We start from the raw sequence: 12641 nt of genomic DNA, 5'->3' as shown, positions 1-12641 counted from the left end.
ATGGTTTTGCATAGCAACAATTTGGAGGATTTGGTGCACTGCTAGACAACATTGGGGCATACAGGTGTTCATAATGGATCAATTGTGTATAACGTATGGCTGAAATTAAAGCATTGACATTAAATGTGAGAGGCATGCGAGTGTCATCAAACAACGAAGGGTAGTGACTATATTAGGAGTCAGAACCCTCAGTCATATTTCTACAGGAAATATTTAAACCAAAACCCAAATATAATTTACTCCCACATAGACATTTCAGCAGACAATTTTTGGCTTTAGGAGGCAATCACTCAAGAGGGGTGGGAATTATACTTGCCAGATCATTAGATTTCCAGGTTCAAAAACAACAAATAGATTCAGAGGGCAGATACATCTTTACTTCAGGATTATTACAAAATCGCAATTTTACACTTGCATCCATCTATTCTCCTAATACTAATCAATTCAACTTTTTATCTAGAGTATTTAGGAAACTACAGAAATTTGCATCAGGAGAAATTCTTATTGGTGGAGATTTAAATATGATTTGTGACCCCAAATTAGATAGAAGCACAGGAAAGCAAACATCGGCTACAGGGAATAAATCTTCCTTGCACTGTCTGTGACAGAAACATGGGTTAATAGATGCTTGGCATCTAATAAATACAGGAGTCAGAGATTACACATATTACCCTCCCAGATTTAAAAATTTCTCCAGGTTAGTGTACATCCTAGTATCTTTAAAACTAACAACAAACATTAATAGAGCGGAAATATATCCCAGAATAGTGTCAGATCACGCTGCAGTTGGAGCATGTATAAACACTCTTTCCTATACTCCATATACTCCAATATGGAGATTTGACTCATTTCTTGTTGCCCATCAATTGACTACTAAAACACTTCAGGAAAATTTGAAAGAATACTTTGAAATAAATAATATACCTGAAATCAATCCCAATATCATATGGGACGCCATGAAAGCAACAATGAGAGGACATTGTATAAATGAAATGGTTAAAAGAAACATAATATCGAACCTATTAAAACCCAATTATTACAAGAGGTGGGAAATTTAGAAGCACAACATAAAAAAAAAATTCTGAAATTACGTTCAAAGAATTACAAAAGAAAAAGAAAGAAATAGAGGCAATAGATTCTGCTAAAATAGCTAAATCAATCTGGTACACGAAGCAAAAATACTATAAATGGGGAAATAAAAACTCTAAACTACTAGCTCATGCCCTTAAGGCCACAAAAATTATGGCAATATCACATCAAGGAAAAAAACCAACATATGATACTAAAGAAATCAATAAATACTTTTTGGATTTTTATAAGGAGTTATATAGTAATATACCTACTACAGCAGAAGAGATCCAAAAATACCTTCTTGATTTCTACCACCACCACCAGCCTCTCAAATGCTCAAGGAACATTTATAAATCAAGATATAACAATAGAGGAAGTATCTGTTGCAGTCAAAAGACTTAAACATAATAAAGCACCAGGACCAGATGGATTTAATAGCACGTTCTATAAAACTTTTGAAGAAACATTAATCCCACATTTAACTCAGTTACACAATCACATTTGGGCTGGGGGAAATATCCCACACACTTGGAAGACGTCCCAAATAATTGTCATCCCCAAACCAAATAAAGATAAATTGAAAGTAGATTCCTATCGACCAATAAACTTTCTTAATCAGGACCAAAAATTATTCACAGCCATAATAGCAACCAGACTTAATTCAATATTAGCTGATTTGGTTCATATAGACCAAACAGGTTTCATCACAGGCAGACACATCTCAGATCCCATCAGAAGGCTACTCAATGTAATACTTCGTGCTAAACAGCACAACAAATCACTAGGAGTACTATCATTAGACATCTACAAAGCCTTTGATTGTCTGAACTAGAATTATTTTAAAAAGGTGCTAAATAAATATCATCTGGGAGAAAGAGTATCAACCATGATAGATCGTTTGTATGATACAACTGCTGCAGTGATCTGCACTAATAATCTGGACTCAGACCCTATACCGATACAAAGGGGCAGAAAGCAAGGATGCCCTTTATCTCCTTTACTATTTTCCCTTTCCTTAGAACCTTTGGCAATGAAATTACGCTCACATGCTCAAATAAAGGGTTATCAAAGTAAAGTAAATGAAGAAGAACATCTACTAAATTTATATGCAGATGATATGACATTAATGCTGGAGAATCCATCACAATCAGCCCCGTTACTTAAAGGGATGTTAGAAACATTTACGAAAATATCTGGGCTTAAAATTAATTTTAACAAATCTTCCATGTTTTTTCACGTCAGTCCTGAGGATCAGTTGATGATTCGTAAAATGTTAGGAGTTAACATATGCAACTCTGCTTTTAGATACCTGGGGGTTTTAATTCCAAAAAATATCTCAAAACTATTTTACATTAATTATCGTCCTCTAATTCATAAAATGAATACAGACTTAAATAAATGGAAAAAAATTAATTTAACTACATTAGGTAGGATAGCTACAATACGAATGAAAATAATACCTAGATTCCTCTATTTGTTTAAGGTACTTCCGCTTCTCATTACTCATAATACAATCAGTAAATGGCAAAATATATTAAATTTATATTTCAAAACAAAAGACCAAGATTAGCATTAACCTTCTTTTACACCCAGACAAATTATGGGGGTTGGGGACTTCCAAACTTATATTTATACTACACAGCATTTCAATTACGTCAGCTGTTTTATGATTATGAGATCAAAAAATACTTGGATCAGATTAGAGGAATCAATGTTACCCACTGGTAAATTATGGAATCTACCTTTTTTACCAGTACGTAACACCTATTAATAATCCATTCACAAAAACTACATTCACTATCTGGAAAAATTGGCAACCTAAGTTATCACCAATATATTCCCCTTTGACTCCCCTGCAAACTTATCCGAATGCAGGAGATAATTTTTTTGAAAAAATACTTGGCAACAGGGGAAGAGAAAGGATATTTGAGACTGAAATATTTTTTCCCACAAGGTAGACCAGTCTCTATTCAGCAACTGAAAATAGATATTCCTTTATGGAATTTAGATTGGCTACACACACTTCAACTAAATTCAATATTGAAAAAACCCCAGATTAAAACATATGCTACTAAAAATATTATACACTTTGAAAAGGTTTTACTGGGAAATGGTCATAATGGAAAAGGATTGGTATCCAAGGTATACAAAATACTACTTGAAAGTACTATTGGAAATTTAGTAGGTTTAAAAAATCAATGGGAAAAGGACTTGGGATATGACTTGGAAACATTTAATTGGACATCAATATTTACGTCTAAATACAATAAAACTATTTCAGCCATACACAAAGAAACTTGTCTGAAAAAGCTGCATAGATGGTACTTCACACCAGTTCAGCTCTCACATATTTCTTCATTGATGTCCCCTCTATGTTGGAGGGGATGCAATCAAAAAGGAACATACTTTCATCTTTGGTAGACTTTCTCAAAAATCAATAAATGTTTCAATTCAAGAAGAACTCAATAAAATCACGAAAGAAACAGTACATCTAAACCCGGAATTATTCTTATTATCTTTATTCAAAGGTGAAAATAGTACTTTAATTTCAAAACACCTGATCTCCAAATTATTATTGGCAGCAAGAATATTGATATTACAACATTGGAAACATTTAGATGAGTTAAGCTTGCAGAACTGGTGCAGCAAAATTTGGACAATAGCAATCGTGGACAAAATCACGCTGCATCTTCGATTTCTGAGAGGCGCTGCAAGACCAGAAACGTTCATATCAATTTGGTGGAGATTTATCGACTATACTTCACAACAAGATCTACATAATCAACTTTCTTTATTAACAACGACTATCTGGTTTTCATAAATTTATATCTAATTAATCTGGTCCATACGGTTTTATATCTCCCAAACATTTTTATGAAATACTAACTATTCAAACTGCAAAAGATTCACCTGTATATTAGCATTTACCTTTGTACTCTTACACTATGCAAACATGCTATAGCAATATCATAAGTATTGGCTCTGGGGAGGGGATTAGGGTTACATTTATTTCATCGTATTATTTATGTTAAACTTTTGTATAACAATAAAAAATTAATTTTAAAAAGTGTTTCTCCTTGTATTTTCGGCTCATTCTCCAAATCCAAACAACAAAATGTGTGGAAGAAACATTTAGTCAGTAAGTCACCCAGCCCAATACAGCAATCAGTTAATGATTGTGTGCCCTTCCCGTGTCTTTTACTTATTTTCCCCTCCCTAGGAAATGGTGGCTGAATGTGTGGTGCATTATACAGCCACAAGAGTGGCTATATGCTATAGCCAGCATGGATTTTTCGCATTCTACAATGTTAAATTGAAAATACCCCCATGCCATACTGATGCTTCCCATAAGCTTATTTCAAAACAAAACCTTACAAAATTTATAGTCCTGAACTCAGAAACACTTGCTTAACAACCCTCATAAGTTTTCATGGCAATACACAAAACACTCAGAGAGACTCGAGAATTCAACATGTAAAATGAGGGGGGGAAACCAGACTCCTGTTTGGAATTTTTTCTGTCAGTGATCTCCTAATTTGTCGAAATTAATTAAAAATCAGCCATGTTCACAGAGTACCTGTAATCCTATTACTGACCTTGCCCCTTACTCTGACCTTCCTCTTCTGCATGGCTTATTTTTAATTAATTTAATAAATTTAACATTGGACTCTATGATAGCGCAAGGCATGCTCAGTAAGAACCAACCACTAGTGTTTAAAAGCCACACCAACAGTTGTTTGGCTTGGCTAATCAGAGAGCCACACCCACACCAGAACTTTATTTCATTTTAGACAGTCATGGCTTCCCGCAAAGAATCCTGGGAAGTGTAGTTTGTGAAGAGTTTGGATAGTTGTTAGAAGACTCCTGGTCCTGACAGAGCTCCAGTGGCCAGTGTGGTTTAACAGTCAGCCCCTCTTCCCAGACATTTCTCGTACCTGTAGCTCTGTGAGGGGAATAGGGCATCTCCTAACCACTCTCAGCATGCAAATTATCAAACCTACCCTACCCTCCTTCCCTTCCTATCCCCTCCCCCTTCCTTCCTCCTCCCAGTCCCTCACCCCTCCCTTTCAAATCCCCTCCCCTCCCTCTGCTTCTCTCTCCCCCTCTTCCCTCCCTTCCTCCTCCCCTCTCCTCACCCATCTCCTCTCCTCACCCCTCCTCCTCCCTCCATCCCCCATGGTCAGTTTCACCTATCCTAAACATGATTGCACAATCACTGAACTCAGTAAGCATGCAAATGATCAGACCTGCCTTTCTCCTCTCCTTCCCCCTTTCTCCTTCCCCTCCTCCTCTCCCCCTCTTCCTTCTTCCTCCTCCCCTGCCCACTCCAGTCCTCCCTCCCTCTGCTTCGCCTGCTCCCCCATAGTCAGTTTCACTTATCCTAAGCATGATTGCAGGGAAGTAAATCCCATTGAACTCAATAAGCATGCAAATGATCAATCCATTCTCAGCAAACTTGCACAGGATTCCATTTCTTACCTTCCAGTTTAAAAAGCAGAGAAATTTACTAATAGGCAAAAAAGCTTTGCAGTTTAAGAACATACTTATAGCCAATAAATATTTGTATGAAACTTTAAAAAGCAGAGAAATTGGGCAGCTATAGTGAATGCACCAGGGGAGCAGGAGACCTGACCTCCTGTCTGAGATATTGTACTGCCTTACATATTTGTCAAAATACAAACATCCAGTTCCCATGTAGCTTGGAAGAATTTAGTAATATTTGTGTCTGAGCATATGGTGAGTGGTAGCAATACCTGCAATCAGGTCTGCTTCTCCAAAGATGAAGAATTACATTTTTGTATGTTTGTTGGTGTTCTTCTTTCTTTGCTTCTTTCCTATATTACTGTTTCTACAGAAAATCTGACCTAGAAAATTATATTTCTCTCATTATTCATCCTACAAATCTGTGTCAAATTTATTTTCATTAATTTCAAAGCCTTTTTATTGGTCAGTATCATATAATGGTGAAGATAGCCTTTTGTGTTTCAAACTGGAGGTTAAATTCTATTTTGGTGCATTAACAGTTGAATCTGAAACTGCCGTTTGATTACAATATATTGCTAGTTAAGCAATTAATCTAGCTGTTGGAAAAAACAAACTTGGCCTACCCAAGATGCATATGTTCAGCCAGCTATGCTTAAACCAATCTATTCTACAATTGTTTTTGGAGATATTTTAGTGTAAATTATGCAAAGTGTTGCTGTACTTCACATATTCACAGAAACAGAAGCAAAATAAAATTATTTACTGTAGGAAACTTCACTAAAATTGCAAAGTAAATCAAACATTTAAAGTGATTATCTGAATTATATCAACTGTCTTAATGTTGTTGCTTCCGCCCTGCTAAAACAAGTTCAGCACAGCACATGTCTTGTTTCTGTTATTTTGGCTGATTGCAGGTGTTGCCACCACTCACCATATGTTCTCAGGCACATTGCCAAATTCTTCCAAGCTACACAGGAAGCAGATTGGACTGTGAAAGACCAATCCAAATTGTGTTTGCATTTTTACAAATTTGTAGGGCAGTCCAATATCTCAGAGAGGTGGTCAGGTCTCCTGCTTCACTGGTTCATTCACTATAGCTGCCCAATTTCCCTGCTTTTTAAAGTTTGATAGAAATATCTGTTGGCTATAGGTACGAGGGGTTTTTCCTGCCTATTAATGAATTATTATCATGCACAGACAAGCCTTCTCTGTAGTCCTCTGAAGTCCTCCTGAAATGAGCAATTAAGGGCTCTTCAAATGGGCTTTCCTTCACACTTTGACTTGCTAAGGTGAAGTATAAAATACAGATGTTTTTGCCAACTCATATTAAGCCATTGTTAGTTTTAATCCTCACACAGGTTCTGAGTACATTTGCTGTTCTTGCAGTATTCAGAATTGCTTTACAAAATTAAGAGTTACTGATCTGAGCATTTCATGAGACAAAAAATATCAAATCTTTGTTTCTAGCAGTGCTGAGGCATTTCGTCTGTAAATTGCTTTTTGGGTTATTTGTTATATTCACTGGTTTTTATTTTTATGCCTTCATACATAATATATGTTCCACTTTTAACTGCATTCTGAGGAAATGTAGCTGAAAATGAAAGATTTCCTTCTGTGCACTCAACCACATCATCACTTATTTATTCATTATTACAACAGCAAACTAATCCTAAGTATAGGTACACCTCTGGCAAGGAATCTAGGTGCAATTTAAAGAAAATTAAAGCTGATATACAGATACCAGATTTTCAATACTGCTTGACAGGAGCGCCCTATGATTCACCTGAGTGTCTGAATACAACTGTTCTGTACATTTGCAGGTATGGAGCAGTGGCGGCTGGAACATTATGTGCCCTTACCACTCTGTCCCAGCAGCTGGAGAATGAAAATGCTGTTGATGTTTTCCAGGTGGCAAAGATGATCAATCTGATGAGGCCTGGAGTATTTACAGACATTGTAAGTTTTAAAATGGGATGTAAAGTTGTTTATAAGGTAATTGCTAAAGAGGAAAACATCCAATCAAAATCTGCACACATGCTTTTACATACAATCCCATCCCCGTGCAGTTGGATTGAGACTGCTAAAAGACTCTCTCTTTATCCACATATACCTGTGAAGTGTGTACTACTTTTGCTGCCAGTTAACCTGCACAGCTAGGAACCACAATGAAGCAATAAGCATTATTTTACATCCTGCTATTTGTATATTTAGGGCTGGAATACTCACTGCTTCTTAGATCCAGCAAGTAGAGTCTGTTCCAGGATGGAGGGTAGCCATGTTATTTGTGGTACCATTCAGCTACTTCTAACCAGAGCTTGGAAAAGTTACTTTTTTAAACTACAGCTCCCATCAGCCCCAGCCAGCATGGCTACTGGATTGGGCTGATGGGAGTTGTACTTCAAAAAAGTAACTTTTCCAAGCTCTGCTTCTAACGTTACATGTTTGCAGGCTGAGCAGTAAACAACTATTGTAGTTCAACAGCAACACAGGAGTTCTACATCATATTTGTTTTAGCCTAAATCAGAGCTGAATAGAAGTGCATACGATATTAAAATAAGGTGAGAAAACACACCTTTTTTGTAGATGTTGTTTGTGAGAAAGGACTTGAAAGATGTAAATGCATCTATTGCAGTAATTCTATAGAGCCCCAGCTGTTTGCAAAACCAACAAAGTTGATTGAAGAGGCAAAAGGCTCTTGGTTGAATCTGTGTTGCTGCACTTCGTAAATAGTTATTTGATTGTGTATGTGCTTTTTATTGTTTATTGACCGATTGATTGTCTGATTTTATTGTGTTTTAATGGTATTGTCCCCTGCTTTGGGATTATTTTATAATGAAATTTTATAAATAAATAAATGTTGGGCCATCAGAGTATGAGAGAGCTACAAGACTAAAGGTGCCCTTCTGGGATATAGTAAGCGATACTGATCCATTCTAGAAAATGCAAGCTGAACATTTTACTTTCTCAAATGTTAGGTGGTCTTAAACATTCTGGTCTTTCCATTCCAGGATCAGTACCAGTTTCTTTACAAAGCAATGCTAAGCCTGGTCAGCACTAAGGAAAATGGAAATGGGCCCATGGCACTGGACAAAAATGGTGCTGTTATGGCCAACGACGAATCAGATCCTGCAGAAAGCATGGAGTCTCTTGTCTAATTGGAATATTGAAAAGGCACTTAATTTGTGGAATTTCTGAAGACTGAGTGAACTTTTTGAGGCCTTTTTTGCCAGACTATAGGTTATACAATAACCCAATTACTTTTTTACACTGATAAAAGTTTTGATATTTATTTTTGCCATTTTATGTCTTAATGGTATCCTACTGAGCATTTGCACCTCTCGTTTATTTCACACAGTGAAACACAATTTTATCTAGTTTGCACTATATGATCAGTGTTAACTGCCTATAAAGTTGTAATACAAAAACAAGCAAGCAAACAAACAAACCCTGATGTGACATTCCATGACAACAAACATGCTACTTTTTAGTTGAATTGCCATGAAGTTTTGTTAATTATTATTAGCCTTGACTCTAAAGTCTTGAATGCTAGACCAGAAAGATTCTTTTTGGTTTACAAGAAAAATGCTATACCCTAAACATATTCCAATATTTATTAATTTTCATGTAACTTTAGTAATCGCTATAGGTCTTCTGTATTCCATTAACATGGATAAGTGTTTTTTCTCCCTTCTTCTTTGACAAAGTGGAATGGTGATCACTAGCTACACTGAAGTGCAGTAGCATCCAGAGGGGGAATAGTTGGTCTGCGTTAGCTTGGATTCCTCTTCTTGGCTACAAGGAGGCCTATGAATTGCTTTCCGTGTCACGTAATAAATTACATTCCCAAAACACTGAGCAACTCAAATCTGAGAGTCAATCTCAATCTTTGTTTTTACAACTTTGCTGATTCCCCAGTTTTTCACAATGACACTTTCATTTCAATATGGAAAAATATTTTGATCATGTTGCCACCACAGACAATTTAGTAATTAACAGTGCAACAATATGCAATCAGGTTGTTTTATTTCAAAAGCCTTTAGGTAGCAATATTTCCAGTTACTATTCACCATTTTACACATATATTTCCTTAATTCTTCTGGAACAGGATCTCTATCTTGACAGTATGTTACAGGATGGAGAAATGAATTTCTTAATTTCATAGCTGTTAGATGCCATTTTACAGCTGTGTAATTTTCATACTTTAGTGCTAAAACATAGTGATCCATATTACTGGTGAAGCGATGTAATAAAAAACTACCTATAAGATTACACTCTTCCTCTTTTTTTTTGAACCAAATTATTTATTATATACCTCCTTAGTTCATAGATCCATTCCCGTATATTATACATTGTACTATACTATCCTTGTTATTTCAGACAGCCTCTTAAATATGTTTCAAACCCAAGAAAACTCATTTCCACTCATTAGCTTTACATTTAAGTCTCTGATACAAATGACTTAAAACTGCTGTGTTTTCCAAACCACTTTCTGTGCAGCTCAGTTCAGTGTAGATGGTCCTTCTGCACTGCTTTTTATTTAACTTTAAGAATGGGAAATGAATTAAATTCTGATCAGGTGGTTGGTTATATTGCCAACACCATCTGCAAACATTGCACATAAGCAGCGAATGCCCACAGGAAAAAGATTACAGGGTGAACCTCGCTGCTAGTGAGCAAAACTCAGTAAAACTGTCAAACTGGTTTTAATGGCTTTTCACATTATAGCTGCCCAAATTAGCTCAATATAAACATCTTGTGCTGAGAGTTTGTCCTTGAATCAGTTTGTTTAAAAAGAATCCCTTCTTATCTGAAATTATTTTACTGTGCCTCCAATTCCACATAGTGAAAATATGTGCCTACATATAAAAACAAGTTCTGCCACTTATATATGCACTAGTTGTCAAAGGTAGAAGCGGGTGCACTTATGTGTGGGGAATCCAGGATCAGCCAACACTGGTCTACATGTCATTGAAATCGTAAATTGATTCCTCCAGGCAAAAGAAAAAAAGAAAATTAGATGTCAGTTAAAAGTGTTCTAGCCTAGCCTTGACATCAAGTTCAACACATGCAGAACATTTTTATCATGTGTGTCCCAGCTCTGAAACAGTACATAGGTTTACTACCTCAGTGAGAATTCTCTGTGTCCTGTAGCTCTGTAACACCACCTTTACTAGCTCTTCTATAAAAAAAGCCACTGAAAATTCTAATATTTGGTAGGAACCAAAGGACACCATCATTTACAGTGCAATCTTATACATGTCTACTCAGAAGTGAGCTGCATTGAGTTCAATGGGACTTACTCCCTGGTATCCATATAGGATTGTAGTCTTACGGAAATATTTGCATTCAACAGCCCCAGCCACTACTACAAAAATGCTCGGTAATATTATAGGAGTTGCTATGCAAATATTTGATATTTGAATAACTGCAAAGTAAAGCCAGGCTAATACTGGTGTCTCAATAGACATCTGTAAGGCAAAACCACTTCTTTCTTTGGAGAATGATTTCCATTGTTTTCTCTGCAAGTGTATGTGATAGTAAATTAGGGCATTAACTATTTTTTCAAATTAAAAAGTACAAACAATGGCTCCATTGACAAACAATGGAACTACCAGCTCACAAATGTTAAAGACAAGTTCCTTTGTTTTTATGGATTCCTTTATCCATAGATACCAGAGAAATCTGATTTGTGTCAGTCACACATCTGAAACACTTCACCACTAAACTTAAAGTAATCTGGATGACCTTAATCCTTCAGTGGAAGAGCTTGAAGTTGTTGCTATTGACACAAGTTGATGCTTGTTCATTTGTCTCCTGTGCTCTCCACAATCAAATTCAAATATCGTATTTTCTTAAACAAATGCCTATTTCTTATAATACTGTCTCCTAAATGTAAAACCATCCTAAAAAGGTTTGAAAAGAATTGTACAGCAAAGCAGGGAAAACTATCCAGCAAAGTGACAACTGCTCTGACATTCACCCACAGAGCTGTTGCTTGTAATGGTTTGTAAACACACGATTAAGTGCCTCTCTCACATTGCTCCCCATTTTAAATTTACAGTTGAAATCATTTATGTGGTATTAGGGAAAATAGGGTCCAAAAACACAAGAAGATCCTGCTTCATCATTAGGCAGTTGCATTGAGAAGGAGCTTCCTCAGATAATGAGGTGAATGTGGCAGCCCTCTCTTGCACTGAGCTCCATGCGCATATCAGAACCATCCATGCACTCCAGAGCTGCTGGAAGAGAGTTCCAGGGTTCCCTATAAACAAACTACATTGGGAAGCTCACCAGAAAGGAGCTTAATTAGTCCATTGCATTGTGTAGATTTAAGATTGTCTTTCCAGAAGCTGCACTTCATTTGAAAAACCCGTTCAAGTTATGCCATCTGTACTGCTTCTGCTATGAGTGAGAGGCACACTGTTTGCATTGGCATCAGGGACTGCAGGGCTTCCATTGCTGGCAATGGGCACTGCTTCAGGAAATTACAACTTTTGAGCATGAGATGAACTTTGATCACTTCACATCCAAAATTTTGTGGCAAGAAATAAATGCTTCAGGAAGTAAGAGGTGTGTGGTGTGTATGTTTCCCCCCCCCAGATTTAGTTGAATTTGTTGTAGCTTTTCATTTCAATCTGAATTTATGGAGGGGATACCACAGAGGAAAATGAATGTGTTTGTGATAAGACTGCCTGGCTACGCTTAAGCCAGTTCTTGAAATTTGTACCAGGTTGTACAAGTGTGTGTTTATGTGTGGATTTTAAGACAAAATTAGATCAGTGTAGCTGAAGTTAGATTGTTTGCAAAGTCACTTCCATGTGAACTGGCATTTCAATATTTTCTTTAATATTTATATAGGACTTAGTCCATAGGGGTATAACTTGATTTAATGTTCAATAACCTTATTTGAGTTAATTTACATGGGAATTAGGCTGTATTCTTAATTCTGAAGTCAGCAGGTAAAGGGGAATAACAGGTATGTGATTAGGGAGAAGGGTTTGGTTCCAGATGAATTAAGTTTCATAGTCTAAATTCACTGTGTCATGAAAAGCTGCAATTCTGAGGTTGCAATTCTCAACTTGTTC

The 12641-nt window shown here is 36.5% G+C and overlaps 1 protein-coding gene across 3 annotated transcripts in view; it reads left to right on the top strand.

Annotated features, from left to right (window-relative positions):
- PTPRG (protein tyrosine phosphatase receptor type G) overlaps positions 1-9822 on the top strand; it is an 828925-nt gene extending 819103 nt beyond the window's left edge. For all 3 annotated transcript variants that reach the window (XM_061618739.1, XM_061618737.1, XM_061618738.1), the window contains exons 28-29: positions 7377-7512; positions 8565-9822. In XM_061618739.1, coding sequence (XP_061474723.1) covers positions 7377-7512; positions 8565-8711 — 283 coding nt within the window. In that variant the 3' untranslated portion in view covers positions 8712-9822. The remainder of the gene's footprint in view (positions 1-7376; positions 7513-8564) is intronic.
- The last annotated feature ends 2819 nt before the right edge of the window (positions 9823-12641 follow it).

This window comes from Rhineura floridana, chromosome 3, assembly GCF_030035675.1.
Source record: "Rhineura floridana isolate rRhiFlo1 chromosome 3, rRhiFlo1.hap2, whole genome shotgun sequence".
Lineage (NCBI taxonomy): Eukaryota > Metazoa > Chordata > Lepidosauria > Squamata > Rhineuridae > Rhineura > Rhineura floridana.
This window is presented reverse-complemented; position numbering and strand designations above follow the sequence as displayed.